Source organism: Mus caroli, chromosome 10 (assembly GCF_900094665.2).
Source record: "Mus caroli chromosome 10, CAROLI_EIJ_v1.1, whole genome shotgun sequence".
In the NCBI taxonomy this organism is placed as follows: domain Eukaryota; kingdom Metazoa; phylum Chordata; class Mammalia; order Rodentia; family Muridae; genus Mus; species Mus caroli.
Genome location: NC_034579.1, coordinates 110,474,941 through 110,491,453, shown reverse-complemented (window position 1 = coordinate 110,491,453; position 16,513 = coordinate 110,474,941). Strand labels below are relative to the sequence as shown.

Here is a 16,513-nt window from a genome sequence, read left to right as displayed (position 1 = left end):
TTGTGAGCCACCATGTGGTTGCTGGGATTTGAACTCTGGACCTTTGGAAGAGCAGTCGGGTGCTCTTACCCACTGAGCCATCTCACCAGCCCCCGGCAGTTCTTTTCTAGTGACTTGAGCACAGGTCCTTGTGTGTGGTTCACAAGCACTCTGATGTCGAGCTACTTACTGAGAGAATTGGTTATTTTTGGGATGCAACCTTTTTGAGAACCTAGTAAAGGTACTTGATTTCATTCTATAAGTGTGTACATGTGGATAGTGTTTTTATTATTTACTACTATTATTATTATTATTATGGTTTTTCGAGACAGGGTTTCTCTGTATAGCCCTGGCTGTCCTGTAATTCACTGTTTAGACCAGGCTGGCCTTGAACTCAGAAATCTGCCTGCCTCTGCCTCCCAAGTGCTGGGATTAAAGGCGTGCGCCACCACCAGCTATTTTTTTTTTTTTTTTTAAAGAAAGAGTTTCTCTTTTTAGAGACAGGCTCTCACTATTAGCTATGGTTGGGCTAGAACTCACTATGTAGATCAGGCAGACCTTTAACTCCCAGAGATCTATCCACCTGCCTCTGCCTTCTAGACTTACATACCGCCATATCTGCTATTAGTTGTATTTGAACACCAGTAGCTGTGGGCTCTGAAATCCCGTACCTTACCGTTACCCTTGAACATAACTACTGTGTTCAGAAGCTTGCTTGGTTTCTAGACTGAATCAACCATTCTCTTGCGATCCCATATTCAGAAGTCACTGTGTTGTGTGTACAGTGTGTTGTAAAAGGCACCAGGATCCTCTCTAAACAAAGAACAAAGTAATTAGTTTGGTAACTGAGACCTGTGGTTTTCAGCTTCTGCCTCATGATGCTGAGATTACTGGGACCTGCTAAGGCTCTTTATGTCATAATATACAATTATGGTATCTGATAGTATTTTAAATTTTCTCTAGTAGTCATTCACTTAATGAATTTTGACAGATTACTGACATTTTCTCTTGATGTTGTGTTTCAGTTTAGTTAAAAGTAATTTTGAAAATCCTAGGTGAGCCTTGTCAGCCTTGTCACCCCCGTGACTTTATTGCATTTGTTTTATAACTGTACACATACCAGATAGCACAGCTTATCTATGGATGCCTTTTAAAGTTTATATTCTGCCATAGTACAAGACAGTTCAGTGCCGTGACTCACTGTCTGAGGTGCTCTGCCGGTGCTCAGCCATGGTGTCATGGTTGATGGATGTGCTTTAGGGCGGTAGTCTAGGGTATGGATTGTGACTTTTGAGTAATTTTGCCCATTCCAATTCTGGAACTTGGATGTTTTGAGAGCTTGGTCTGTGAAACTTAAGTACAAACTACACCTGTCTATCTACATAACTCTTTTAAATTCATTATTTTTTCCAAGCTAAATCGTTCACCTCCCCACAGTCCTCTCTTGGTGAGTGGTACCGCACATTCTTCATCTAGTTAGACTCTTGGGATCACTTCCTTTCCCTTATAGACATCTGGCCTTAACCAGTTTTTATGTCTTAATTTTCTCAAGTTGATTGTCTTAGTTAGGGTTTGCATTGCTGTGAAGAGACACCATGACCAAGGCAGCTCCTGTTATTAAGGAAAACATTTAATTGGGGCTGACTTAATACTTCAGAGGGTCAGTCCATTATTCTCATGCAGGAAGCATGGCAGCATGCAGGCAGACATGGTGCTGGAGGATCTACACCCTGATCCAAAGGTGGAAGGCAAGCAAGAGGCAGGTTTCTTCCACACTGGGCGGAGCCTGAGCAAGGGAGCCTTAGAGCCCATGCCCACAGAGACACACCTCTTCCAACCAGGTCACACCTCCTCTAGCCAGGCCACACCCTGGGCCAAGCATATTCAAACCACCACTTAAATACTTAATTACTGTGTGTGTGTGTGTGTGTGTATGTGTGTGTGTGTGTGTGGTGCATGTGTGTATGTGTATGTGCGCCACCACCACCTGGAGGTTTGTTGCTTCTTATTTAGGAGTTTTATGATTGCTCTCTGGGGAGAATAGTTCTGTGAGCTAGGAAATTAGCTTTATTTCTTGAACTAAAACCCTTTTAATAGTGAGAGGTTGCCTGCCGGGCATGGTGGCACACGCCTTTAATCCCAGCACTCGGGAGGCAGAGGCAGGCGGATTTCTGAGTTCGAGGCCAGCCTGGTCTACAAAATGAGTTCCAGGACAGCCAGGACTATACAGAGAAACCCTGTCTCGAAAAACCAAAAAAAAAAAAAATAGTGAGAGGTTGCAAGATGGCCTCAGGCAAGATTATAGACCTGCTTGAATAACTGTTGAGAAGAATCACTTTGTATGTGACTCGGCTGAACACGCATGGCTCTGTGCACAGTGACCCTGCACTTTACTGTTTGAGTACAGATGAGTTTATTATATGTTGGTGTCAGTCACAGGAACTGTTTGCATGTGCATGATTTCTCACATACTCCTCCTTCCGTCTGCAGTGTCCTATGCTAGCTTCAGCGTAGGCGATGACAGAATCTGTCCTGATAGCTCTTCAGAGCCCCCTTCCCCCATGTCTTCTAAACATTTTTGTTTCCCCTGCTAGTATATCTTAAAATTTGCTTCATAATTCCTGTTGAATTTATATCTCCAGCATGCAAATGACTCTCGATACAAATGGTTAATAGTTGTTGAAAGGTTAGATTTTGTATAGGGCATGTGTTAGACTGGTATATGTTGAATTCTTGCTTTCTTTGTTTTGATCCATTTTTTACTTTCTCTTACAATCTTCAGACTCTGGCACATCACTGAGAGAGAGCAGATGTCAGCCTGAAGGTGGGAGTGACCTGAAGGTAATACTTGCATAAAGTTCTTACTCTAACACACTTTTCTCTTTAAAATATCCTGTCTGTGCGTGTTGTCTGTAAGTGTGGGTGTGTGTATGTCCTCCAGCCAAAAGAAAGAGGTGACGCTCACCTGGAGCTGAGTTACAGGTGGTTGTGAGCTGCCCCAGACATGAGTGATGGAAACCAGACTCACCCCAGCAAGAACAGCACATGGTCTTCTTCTCTGAGCCACCGCTCTAGCTTCATGACACGTAGTTCTTGAAAATTGGGTGGGTTACATAAAGCAGGATGTGGAACAGCCAATGTTTAATGTTTACTTTGCAATATTTTACTTTCTTTTATGTACTTAGGACCCTGTGCAAGCGCCACCAGAAGAGAAACCTTCATCTTCTGATTTAGTTTCTAGACCGTCTACCTCATCTAGAAGGAGATCCATTAGTGAGACAGGTACATAGGGACATTATGTGACATACTAAACAGTTGCTTGGTGTTTCCATTTTGGGTCAAATGACCCTTTTACGGAGGTCTGAGACCTAAGACCACTGAAAACCATATAGTTGCATTATGATTCATCACATTAGCAAAGCTGTGGTTATGAAGTAGCAATGAAAATAGTTTTATGGTTGGGGTCAGCACTATGAGGAACTGTATTAAAGAGTCACAGTGCTGGGCGGTGGTGGCTCACGTCTTTAATTCCAGCACTTGGGAGGCAGAGGCAGGTGGATTTCTGAGTTTGAGGCCAGCGTGGTCTACAAAGTGAGTTCCAGGAAAGCCAGGGCTACACAGAGAAACCCTGTCTAGAAAAAAAAAAAAAAAAAAAAAAAAAAAAAAAAAAATCACAGTGTTAGGAAGGTTAAGAGCTGCTGCCCTGGACTTCTAATAAAAGGAGATGAAGTTGTTCTTTGTTTTGGGACAGGGCTTCTATATAGATCAGGTTTACCTTTGCATAGTCTTATTCTTTTTTTTTTTTTTAACTATTTATTTAATGTATGAGTGCTCTGCTGCTCTTAACCTTACTGAGCCATTTCACCAGCCCAGTCTTATTCTTAAAGCTTACTGTTGATGGAAAATCGTATACTGTTGAATCAGTAAAAGCACTAGGAGGATTAAATGACTAACTTGTGGAGGTAACATCTACAAAGAAGGTTGCAAGCTTAGAAGTAGAGCTTATGTGTAGCTGAACCAATGAAACACTGCTGACTTTTGAAACGTTAATGGTTCGCTACTGTGTTTAATATAATTGAAATTAAATTTTATTGCAAATAGGTGCTGAAGATATTTCAGTCTCAAATCAGTCACAGTACAGGGAGTTTTAACTCCCCATTTCCTTTAATCTATAGAAGAGAACACAGGTGAGCTACCTGGTGAACGGCACCGGAAGCGCCGCAGGTCCCTGTCCTTTGATCCGAGCCTGGGTCTATGTGAGCTGAGGGAGATATGCTGTGATGGTGGCGGTGGCAGCAGCAGTAGCAGCAGCAGCAGCAGCAGCAGCGAGTCCACAGAGACGCCCTCGCATCAGGTAGTGCTTGGGTTTAAGAAATTATCTTACTTTTTAATATGGAAGTGTCTTGCCTGCCAGAGTGTACACCACATGCATGCAATGCTGTTGGAGTCCACAAGAGGGTGTGGAGTCCCCTGGAACTGGGGTTAGGGATGGTTGAAGCCACTGTGTGGGTGCCAGGAAAGTGGATTGACTACCACATCTCTGCCCTATATTTAATGCTGCAGATTAAATCCAGGACTCTGCGCTGGGCAAATGTTCTACCAGTTAATGATATCCCCAACACCCAACAGTCAGTGAGTCAACCTCTCTGCTATAGCCTATCTAATTCTTAGAATCTGTGACCTGCTATCAAAACAGAATGTTTCTTTTTTCTGTAATTGTATATATATATATATATATGCTCTTCTAAAAATCTTCCATATTAAAAATTTGTTCCTTTTTAAACTTAAGTGAAAATGCTTTTAATACAAATGTTTTTTGCTTTGTTTTAACTTACTTATGAGAACATTAGTCTCAGTAGTTTTACCCTTTATTTACAGGGAACACTATGCCTGATAGTGTTTCAAATAATTTGTTAAAGGATCCTACAACTAATTATTACATTTAATAAGACAGACAACTTGAGAGCTCAGTGGTTAAGAGCCCTGACTGGTCTTCCAGAGGTCCTGAGTTCAACTCCCAGCAACCACATGGTGGCTCACAACCATCTATAATGGCATCTGATGCCCTCTTCTGGTGTGTCTGAAGACAGCTACAGTGTACTTAGATATAATAATAAATAAATCTTAAAAAAAAAAAGACTGCTTTTATATGTCAAGGTGACTGTATTTTCTGGAAGAGAAATGAGGTGTCTGAGGTTAAGCAGCATCTTGGTAGCAAATTGAGAATGCCTGTGTCCTGAATTCTAGAGTAATGTGTTTTTCTCAGTTGTAAGTTCGTTCATTTGTGGATGAACTTAGTGTATGATTTGAAGTTGAATCTCTTGTTTGCATTTTTGTGAGACAGGGTCTCTATTTAGTCCTGACTCTTGGCTGTCTTGGAACTCACTGTGTAGACCAGGCTGGTTTTGAACCCACAGAGATCTTCCAGTCTCTGCCTCCTGAATGAATGCTAGGATTAAAGACATACACCACATGCCTGGCCTGAAGTTGAATTTTTTAATCTCAGCACTCAGGAAGCAGGGACAGCAGAGCTCTCTGAGGTAATAGCCAATATGGTGTACATACGAAGTTCCAGGCCAACCAAGGCTGCATCGGAAAACCCAGATGCCAGCTTTGTATTTGTGTGTCGTAACTAGCATTCCGTCACACTAACCTGTGAGTCAGGGAGGCCTTCGCCTTCCTGTATTTAATAGGATAAATTCACAGTGGTGCTTCAGCTAATAGTGGGTGTGCATGTAATCACACAGGTGGGAAAGGTCATTGTGGAAGATCTTTTTATGGTATTGTGGGAACCTTAGCCAAAGAAAGATGAGTGGGACTTGGAAACTCAGATTATCTTATTGAGAAAAAGTTAGTGTGTGGATTGATTTAGGAAACAAGATCTGGCAGGAGCATGGGTATTGAATAGGGTGAGGATGTGTTTAGCTGGACATTTGAAAATGTTAATGCAGTCATTCTGGGTGTAACCTCGGGGCTAAGGGGCTCTGACTTATCCTTCATGAAGTAGGACTTTGAGTAAGGTAATAACGTTGAACCCAGTCTCTGTGGTCTGGGGCTGAGAAGGAAATAGTGGCTCAGGATGAACACACACGGAGCTCTAAATGAGGCCCAGAGGCAATGTATTTACATTCGCTGCATTCTTCCTCCATAGGATCTTGACGATGGCGTAAGTGAGCATTCTGGTGATTGCCTGGATCAGGATTCAGTTTCTGATCAGTTTAGTGTGGAATTTGAAGTTGAGTCTCTCGACTCGGAAGATTACAGCCTGAGTGACGAAGGGCACGAGCTCTCAGATGAGGATGACGAGGTGGGTTTCCGTGTTTATTAGCTTTTTAATAAGATGAAGAGGTGATCTATTCAGATTCTCTGGAAATTCTTGCTGTTTGATTTGTTAGAGATAAAATATTGCTTTGTGGATTTGAGGTGAACTTTTATAGTTTTTTTTTTTTGCTTGATTTATTTATTTAGATTTATTTGTTATGTATACCACATTCTGCCTGCATGTATTTCTGCAGGCCAGAAGAGGGCACCAGATAAGGTTATTAGCCACCATGTGGGAATTGAACTCAGGACCTTTGGAAGAGCAGTCAGTGCTCTTAACCTCTGAGCCATCTCTCCAGCCCTTTGCTTGATTTATTATAGTCTCACATTACTAAATAAAAAACTTAGGAGAGTTTGAACAATGTTTTTAAACTTTTTTTGAGTTGATGGGGTGTTTTTGTTTTGCTTGTTTTTTGCTTTTTGAGACTTGGTTTCTCTGTATAGCCCTAGCTGTCCTGGAACTTGCTTTGTAGACCAGGCTGGCCTCAGATCTGCCTGCCTCTGCTTCCCAAGTCCTGGAATTAAAGGTGTGCACTACCACTGCTCTGCTAATGATGAACATTCTCATAATGGCTCGACCACAAAATTCTCCATTTGGTCCTCCCATTTATGTATGTATGTGTGTGTGTGTTTATTTGTTTTTGAGACAGAGTATCACCATGTATCCCTGGCTGACCCTGAACTGGCTATCTAGACCAGCCTGGCCTTCAACTCATGGGAATCCTCTTGCCTCTGCCTCCTGATTGCTGGGATGAAAGGTGTGAGCCACACTCCTGCCCCTCCCTTTTTAGTACTGATTTGTTTTTCACAAATGTAAAGCATGCGACGAACAGCGTCCAGTAGAAACGAGTATCTCTTTCTTGGGAGTAACTCTACATTTCTAGTTGTTTTCTGTCTAATAACTCTAAATTTATAAAATGTCTTCTTGAGTGTTTTGTTTGGTTTTAAGTATCTAACCACTCTTGCCATGGCGAGAAAAGGTTTTACTATCCTGCGTTTCCTGCTTGCCTTGAACTGCAGTTAACTTTCTTTCAGAACTCTTTGTCCACAGTTAATGGCTCAAGCTGTTTGTTTTAAGACTTACTAAGAATTCTGGCTTCTTGGTTGAAGGGTTGAATTGATGCTAATGAATTTGTCTTACTAGGTCTATCGGGTCACAGTCTATCAGACAGGAGAGAGCGATACAGACTCTTTTGAGGGAGATCCTGAGATTTCCTTAGCTGTAAGTATACAGATTCTTCAGAGAAGTAAAACACAATGTTGAGATCAGAATTCGGAATATAGGTAGTTGTGAGCCACCACGTGTGTGCTCAGAACTTGAGCCAGCTCTAGCCTATCACTATTTCATATGTGTCACCTTGTGTGTGTGTGTGTGTGTATATGTAGGGGAAAGTACCTAGAGTCTACTCTATTAGCTAATTTCTGGTATACAGTGTTAGATATGTTCCTCATGTTCTTTGCCTATTTATGTAAAATATGAAATGCTGAAAATTAAGCTGCATGGTATACTTTTACCTCAGCCACATTGAAGTTCTCAGCCTCGCTATGAACATTGACTGAAGAGTCACTGTCTTTTCTATTGAAGGACTATTGGAAATGTACCTCATGCAGTGAAATGAATCCTCCCCTTCCATCACACTGCAAAAGGTGCTGGACCCTTCGTGAGAACTGGCTTCCAGAAGATAAGGGGAAAGAGAAAGTGGAAATCTCTGAAAAAGCCAAACTGGAAAACTCAGCTCAGGCAGAAGAAGGCTTGGATGTGCCTGATGGCAAAAAGCTGACAGAGAATGATGCTAAGGAGCCATGTGCTGAGGAGGACAGCGAGGAGAAGGCCGAACAGACGCCCCTGTCCCAGGAGAGTGACGACTATTCCCAACCGTCGACTTCCAGCAGCATTGTTTATAGCAGCCAAGAAAGCGTGAAAGAGTTGAGGGAGGAAACGCAGGACAAAGAGGAGAGTGTGGAATCTAGCTTCTCCCTGAATGCNGTCGAACCATGTGTGATCTGCCAGGGGCGGCCTAAAAATGGCTGCATTGTCCACGGCAAGACTGGACACCTCATGTCGTGTTTCACGTGTGCAAAGAAGCTAAAAAAAAGAAACAAGCCCTGCCCAGTGTGCAGACAGCCAATCCAAATGATTGTGCTAACTTACTTCAACTAGCTAACAAAAATAGAATTTTATATTTCTAACTATATAACCCCCAAATTAGACAACATGGGTATTATTTTTATACATTAAAGCCAGAAAACTGTCTTAGTCCACATAAAATTCACTTATAATTTATCCTGGAGAATAAATATGGTGAATGTTTTCTTCCTTTTAGGGAAATTTCACTTGATTATTTTATATTTGTGTTTTAAGTAATTTGCATTGGCTGTTTATATTTTCCTTATATTTTAAATAATCTCCACTTGGGAGGACTTTGGAAGTGTATGTGAGAAGTCCTTTCCGTCTCCTGCGGATGATGGTGGGCCTTCCTCATCAGGGGCTACATAAGTACTTGATGTCTGGGGTTTCTTGTTGTTGTTGTTGTTAATAATAAGAACATTTAATTTATTTAGTGTCTTTCATGTAAAGAGTTAAAGACTATGTGAAGGATTGTATATTTAAGTTATTGAAGTTCTGAAACTCTNTAGCAATCTAAAATGTGTGAGTTGTGGGCTGCAGAGAAGACTCAGCCAGTAAAGGCACCTGCTGTGTACACCCACTGACACACATTTGATCCTTGGAACCCCTAGAAAGAGGGAGCCAGTTCCACAGAGCTGTTCCCTGATCTCCAAATGGTGTGCACGCACGCACGAGCGCACCACACACACACACACAGTTTTAAAGGCATGAATTGCATCTGGTGATATGTAAGTGAAAACACACACCTTATTTTCTAGCATTTTCAGCTTTTTGTCATAGGGATGTGGCACAAGTGTTGCAGTTTGTCCCAGGTTGAAGAGCCTGAGGCCGATAGAAGCGCCTTTTTGCCTCAGCTCCGTGGTTCCTGGTGGTTGCCTGTGTTTCAGGCCTGTACTCAGGCTAGGTTTAGAAAGCAGCCCATTCAGAAAGACTGAGTCAGAACATGGATAAAGTGAGCTCATTCTAAGATGACTCCTCCATCTATGTAGATTCATCTCCTGAGTCATACAGGCATCTTCCCTTTGATTGAAGGGTCACGTCTAAGTATAGAAACAAACCTGTAAGCTAGAGGGAACAAAGGATAGTTTGTATTAATGTTGCGTTAAAGCATCAGAGACAAGAACACTCCTCCCACATGACAGCGTTTAAATAGGAGGCAGTGCGGCAGCCTGGGCAGCTTCAGTCCCGATTTACAATATAGTACCTTGTGTATTATTAGTTCTTAAATGTTTATTTAGGAATGGCATTGATGTTATTTATTTGCAAATAAATGGTTTATTGAAGAATTGTGAAAAGAGATTTGTCTTATACATTTTTCTGTCAGTGATTTTTCTTTTAAGATTTGTTCATTATATGTAAGTACACTGTAGCTGTCTTCAGACACACCAGAAGAGGGGCGTCAGATCTCATTATGGATGGTTGTGAGCCACCATGTGGTTGCTGGGCGTTGAACTCAGGACCTTTGGAAGAGCAGTCAGTGCTCTTAACCGCTGAGCCATCTCACCAGCCCCCATCAGTGATCTTTTTATAATTCATTTTTATTTTATGTTCATTGGTGTTATGGCTATATGTCTGTGAGGGTGACAGAAACCCTGGAACTGGAGTTACAGACAGGTGTGAGCTGCCCTGTGGGTGCTGGGAAATTGATCCATTGCTCTCCACCTTTTTAAAATTTGTGTGTATGAATAATTTGTCCACATGTATATGTATTGTGTGCATACACTGCCTGGAAATACATGCATGCAGTGCCTGAAGAGGCCGGAAGACGGCATCAGTTCCTTAGGACCCAAGTTCCATGCTAGGAGCCTAACCCTGTCCTCTGTAAGAGCAGATGCTGCTCTTGACCACACAGCTGTCTACATGCCGCCCTTCTTTTTTTTTTTTTTAAGATTTATGTATTTTATGTATATGAGTATACTGTAGCTGTACAGATGGTTGTGAGCCTTCATATGGTTGTTGGGAATTGAATTTTAGGACCTCTGCTGGCTGCTTGCTCCGGCCCAAAGATTTATTTATTATAAGTACACTGTAGCTGTCTTACAAGAGGGCATCAAGTCTCATTACAGGTGGTTGTGAGCCACCATGTAGTTGTTGGGATTTGAACTTAGAATTTCTGGGAGAGCAAGCCAGTGTTCTTAACCACTCAGCTATCTCTCCAGCCCCTAATAGCTACAAATTTAAATACTTAAGTCTAGGCAATTCTGCCTAGGGATTTTCCAATATACTATATTGCAATGGATTTTCTTTTGAGACGGAGAAATGTTTGCGATTTAATTTAAAGTTAAGATACTTGTGTGGAGGAGATGGCTCAGTGCTTGTCTTGTGTCCTGATTCCATCCCCAGAAACTGGATATGGTGGCACTCATTTGTAACCACAGCATGAGAGATGACAGGCAGACCCACAGGCGAATCATCTGGAAGCTTGTTGGTCAGCAGGCTTGCAGTATGCATCATGACAGAAACAAGAGGCTACCACAAGGTGGAAGGCAGGAGACTGTTAGGTTTTGTGTGTTGCTAAATACTGGCCCTGGTTGCCCCCAGGGGCTGGGAAATTCTCACTTAAACCCAGATGATGCTCTGTAATCTTGGCCCCCAAGTTATCCCTGATTGGCGAATAAAGATGCCTGCAGCCTGTAGCTGGGTGGAAGAGAGACAGGTGGGGTTTGGGGGTCTGAGGCAGGAAGAAGAAAGAGGTGGAGAGAGGAGAGTGTAGGTGAGTCTGGAAGAAGTCAGTGCTCTTAATCCCTGAGCCATCTTTCTAGCCCCATATAGCAGTCTTTTCTAGTTTGTAGATTTTTGTTATGTTTGCAAACAAAACAGTAATGGAAAGAGACAACATTCACTATATGAATATTCTTTATTGATAATCAGATAACGTAAATAAAATAAGCCCAGAGGTAGTCATGGTCCCTCCCAAGCAAATGTTATAATCTTAGATAATCTGAGAATTTATCTATTTTTCTGTGTAGCCCTGGCTGTCTTGGAACTCACTGTATAGACCAGGCAAGCTGGATTTGAACTCAAGAGTCCCCTCTGCCTCTGCCTCTGGAGTACTGGGATTAAAGGCATGGTCCAGCATTGCCACTACGCAATCTGAGCATCTTTAATAGCTTTTGCTCCTGTGCTTTTAATGACAGGAATCACTTAGAAGCTTGTTAAACAAAAACCAGCATGAAGTCTCTCGCACAGAACTGTGGGTTGGCTTGTGAGCTTAAAGTATGATTAAACAGCCTGTGAGACACAGTACAGCATCTTATTAGTGATGCAAGTCTAGAACAAACTCAGTGTAGAATCTGTTGTAGGCACCAAGAACCCGATGCTCTTCACCTAATCCAGCCTCTTTCTCTCTATCTTCATCATCCCGTACCTGAGGTCACCAGGAAGGCAGAATGGAGCTCACAAACCTCCACTAGATGCCCCCTCATAGAATGAGAGCAAAACTCCTGTTGCAGTAGGAAAATAAGTGTGCTATACGGCTTTGTACATCTTTCCTAGAAACAGATACGTCTCAACCCAACTCATACATTGGAAAGCAGATCTGATGTTAATACCATTTTAGTACAGGCAGAGTCTGAGAAAACCAGGATTGTTTTTGCTTGTTTGATACAGGGTTTTTCTGCGTAGCCCTGGCGGTCCTGGAACTCTGTAGAAAAGACTGGCCTTGAACTCAGAGAGATCCACCTGCCTCTGCTGCCTGGGTGCTGGGATTTTACCATCTCAATTCAAAAATGGGCACGCATGTAAACTAGGCACTTTGTGAAAGTTTCCTTGAAAAGGACGTGGTTTTTGGTAACCAGCATTTATTTCCGTTTTCAGGTCACCTTTAGTAAGGTATATTGCTTTCAAAACAGTTACAGACCCAAGTGTTCCTTCCTTCTGCTTTCTCTACCTGGTAGAGGGCAACAGAATAATTTCCAGGTTAAGTTTTGTCTTGGGGGTAGTTAATGGAGATTAGACCCAAGCCTTTGCATATGCTAAGTACACTGTCACTGAGCTACACCCCCTCACCCTGTTTTAGTGATTTTTACACTGGGTTTTGATATATATTTCTGATTTAAGTAATGTTACCTGAATATGGACACAGCGGACCAGGTCTGTAACAGCTACTCCAGCGTCTATGGCAGGCAGATCCAAAGCCAGTTTGGTTTACTATGAGTTCCAAGTCCAGGCTACACAGCTTAGTGAGATGCTGTGTCTGAACAAAAAGTAACAAAATAAAGACGTAGCTGTGGCTCAGTGGCCGTGTGCAAAGCCCTGGGACAGTCTCTGGTGAGATACGGGCACTTGCAAGTTGTTTCAGTACCAAGGCTCCAGTTAGGCCCATGAGCAGCTCATTTCCTTTCACGGAATCTTAGGAAAGGGTCAGTCAGTCAGAACTCAGGACACCCAGCTGATGGCGACCCAAGCTTGCTCTTACATGTCTTACTGGGTTTGCTTTTCTAAGATGGCTAGTCCAGGCTAGCCTTGAACTGCGTCGATCTTGCCTCAGCCTCCCAAGAGCTGGGATAATAGTTCACCACCACACCTGGCTTCGTCATATATATGTGTATATATATATATATATATATATATATATACACACATATATATATATATATATATATACACTTCAAATGTAATATACCCAGATCCCTTTCTGAACTATTAATACGTGCTTTCCGGGATATAAGTTAATGCTTATTTAAATAAAATGATCAACATACTCATGCTATTTCCAAATTTAGAAGCGGTTAAAAAGCTATGCAGACTACTGATATTAAAATATAGATTAGGTTTGGCACCAAGAAAGGGCACCAGGGTGCCCACGTATCTCTTTAGAGTCTCAAGCCTTCATCGCCTGTCAAACCCCGCATGTTCTTACTTCCTGTGGAGAATGCATGTCACTTAGAAACCTGCACCTTGGAGTTACTGTTGATTTTCCTATTTGATATTTATCCTTTTTTTTCCTTTTAATTTATTTACTTTTGAGACAGGGTCTGTCTGTGTGAACTAAGACATCCACCCACCTCTGCCTTCTGAGTGTTGGGATTAAAGGTGTGCACCACCACGCCCAGTTTTCTCTTCTTCTAATGTTAGAATAAAGTTACTTTCACAGGAAACACTTTACTTTGAACTGTAAGAATTTGTTTTCTGGTCTAGAAGGCAGATGCTGGCTAACAGCAAATGCCTTTCCCTCAAGCCTCACAGCTCACCCATTTGCATTTATCTTTGGATTTTGTTCTTTGATGCACACGTGAAAAGTGTGTGTGTGTGTGTGTACTAGTAAGCTGAATGTTGCCAAATATAAAACGTGTATTTTCACAAAATTGCTCAAATCCTTAGCGTTCTGGAAAGGTCTGTAGCAGTTGCTTAGACACTTCCCTATCCATTTATTTCCTGTTTTTTTTTTTTTTTTTTTTGCTAGACTCTGAGAAATTATTTCTCAAGTAGATCCTGGTCTTAAAGAGCTCCTGGCGTGCTAGACAAGGCCAGCACGGAGCAGTTCCATACCACGATGCTGTCCAAGGAGCTTCTTTGAAGGATCGGCCTTGAACCCGCCGCCTGGAACTCCATGGGCTTCCTTCCCCGTTGAAGATGATGCTTGAAATTCTTCCTTTTAAAAATTTATTTATTTTGTGTGCATAACTACACGGTTGCTGTCTTTAGACACACCAGAAGGCAGCCTCGGATCCCATGACAGATGGCTGTGAGCCACCATGTGGTGGCTGGGAATTGACCTCAGGACCTCTGGAAGAGCAGTCAGTGCTCTTAACCCCCCATGGAATGGAGTTTTACTGAGCAGGAAACAAGACGTGACACAATCAGAATGCCATCCAGACCTGGGATCGAGAGCACTTACTGTGTAGTGTTTAGGGAGCAGGAAAGCTTTGGGCAGCCCAACTCCCCAGGTTCTGTGTGGAAGACGTAAACACCCATGAGCTGGGTCAGCGGCGAGGTGGGCTAACTGGCCTGGAGAGGCTGTCAGGGATCAATACAGCAGCTTCCGGTGACTGGAATATGGGAATCGAACAGCCTTGCATGGCGTCTCAACAGTCAACCGGATGAACCGAAGTTCATAGGCATCGTAGTCAGGTGGGTGTGTCTGGTGAGCTGCTGGAGTTGCATCTGAGGCTCAGGCAAGAGACTGGGTTACACAGGAGGGGTCATCTTCGTAGGACTATGGCATCAGGTGCAGGGGGGCAAGGACAAAGGCACGGGAGACAGAGGCCACTGCATCTGTAGCCACATCAGACATGTTTGTCCATTTTCTCTCATTTGGCCTTAGACCATTGGCAAGAGTAAATGCTTTTAGTCCCGTTATCTAGAAATTTCTTCCTTTGGGGAGAACCACTTATAGACAATATCAGCTCTCTACAAATAACACGAAAGGTCGTAACACAGCAAGTGACTAGAAAGTGTCCATCCTTGCGGCTCTGATCCACGTGACTCTCCGTAGATTCTTACAAGTGTTTGGGACTCACTCCTTCAGGGTGGCGTTTGCGTGGGCAGCATGAGTTAAGCAGTGACCTCCATTTTATCCAGACTGAGGATCCATTTGGTTGTTACAGGTCGCTCTAGGCCAGGTTTGGAAACATCCGGTTTTCTTCTTAAGGAAAACAGTGAGTCTGTCCGATCGCAGTCCCACAGGAGGGAGGGTTGCCATAACCTGCAGTAACCAATCCCTGATTCCCGGGAGTCGAGTTTCACATCTTGCTTTATTTCAAAAATACGTACAAAAGAGTCATGAAAAACACGCACAGACTGGGCTTTGTGGCAGCCGAGTGGCTTGGCATGAATTTGTACAGCGGAATCATCGGGCACGAAGGATTGGATACGGAGATGGAATCCGGCTGCCATCGCAGCGGGAGGTGAAAATCCTTTTTAAGAGCACTGAAGGGCTGGGATTTCCCTGGAATAGTAAGCTTCGTGAGGTAGGAGTCATGTCCAGGGACTGTAACCTGAGAAGGAACAAGAAACAATTACTTGAGTGATTTCAGATGGGTGTGAGGTCACAGATCTCCACCTCTTTGAGCGGTGCCTGCGCTTGAAAGCAGTCCACGCCTCCGGGGCTAGCGCCCGGAAAGTTGCCAGTGTCTCCTGATGTAGGCCTTTGGTGCAAATGCTAAGAATCCAAGAATTACAAAATGAAGTAAGAACAGAGAGGGGTTCAGCATCTAGTGAAGGAAAAGACTAAATGGAGGAAGCCATTTCAGTGTGCCGGGGTAAAGGTGCTTTCCTTTGGACCAAGCCTAGAGTATCCTTATTGGATATCAAGATTGTGAGTAGATTCTTTCTTCAACTTACTCCTATTCTCCTTGCCTAAGGTGGTATAACTCTACTTCACTCCCCACCCCTCCTTTTTAAAAAGAAAGAAACAAAACAAAACAAAACCCAAAACCTTGCACGGGAGCGGTTTTTTGCCTGCACGTGTCTACCACTTGCATGCAGTGCTTACAGAGGCCAGAAGAGGGCAGCGGATTTCCTAGAACTGGAGTCGCGGATGGTCGGTTGTGGGCCGCTCCGTGGATTCCAGAACTTCAACCCAGACCTTCGGAGCCCCTCTACCACTTTCTTTTAAAACTTTTAATTGTGCCAGGCGGTGGTGGTGCACGCCTTTAAGCCCAGCACTTGGGAGGCAGAGACAGGCAGATTTCTGAGTTCGAGGCCAGCCTGGCCTACAAAGTGAGTTCCCGGACAGCCAGGACTATACAGAGAAACCCTGTCCTCAAACAAACAAACAAACCCCCCCAAAACCAAAACAAAACAACTTTCAATTGTTTTAAAAACTAGTTTTGTTCTTGTGAATCTTCAGGTAGGTTGCGATTGCTTTGTGTTTTGAGGCCCTCGCTGGCCTTGGAGTCGCTACGTAGACCAGGTTGACCTCAAACTCACTGGGTCCACCTGCCTCTGGGCAGTGCTGGCATTCAGGGCTTCCTTTTGAGCGCTTTATATATTCTAGAAACCCATCTCTTAATGGAGAAGTCATTTGCAGATCTTTTTTCCCAGTTCTGAAGATATAGGGACAATCTGCTCTTAGCTCCTTCGCCATGCTTTCTGGTTCGTTTTTCTTTGTCTATCTTAATTTTTGTGCCTTTGGGGCTCTAT

The 16,513-nt window shown here is 43.1% G+C and overlaps 2 protein-coding genes across 2 annotated transcripts in view; one reads left to right on the top strand and one right to left on the bottom strand.

The window, feature by feature from the left end:
* The window catches only part of Mdm2 (MDM2 proto-oncogene), a gene marked incomplete in the record, with an annotated part of 20,120 nt that extends 11,539 nt beyond the window's left edge, over window positions 1–8,581 (top strand). Inside the window, 6 exon segments of the mRNA XM_021174908.2 lie at window positions 2,762–2,820; window positions 3,165–3,261; window positions 4,155–4,333; window positions 6,131–6,286; window positions 7,445–7,522; window positions 7,886–8,581. Of these exon segments, the coding sequence (XP_021030567.1) occupies window positions 2,762–2,820; window positions 3,165–3,261; window positions 4,155–4,333; window positions 6,131–6,286; window positions 7,445–7,522; window positions 7,886–8,461 (1,145 nt within the window).
* Window positions 8,582–14,109: 5,528 nt separating this feature from the next.
* Window positions 14,110–16,513, bottom strand: part of Cpm (carboxypeptidase M) — a 50,853-nt gene continuing 48,449 nt past the window's right edge. Inside the window, exon 9 of the mRNA XM_021175295.2 lies at window positions 14,110–15,366. Coding sequence (XP_021030954.1) covers window positions 15,124–15,366 — 243 coding nt within the window. The 3' untranslated portion in view covers window positions 14,110–15,123. The remainder of the gene's footprint in view (window positions 15,367–16,513) is intronic.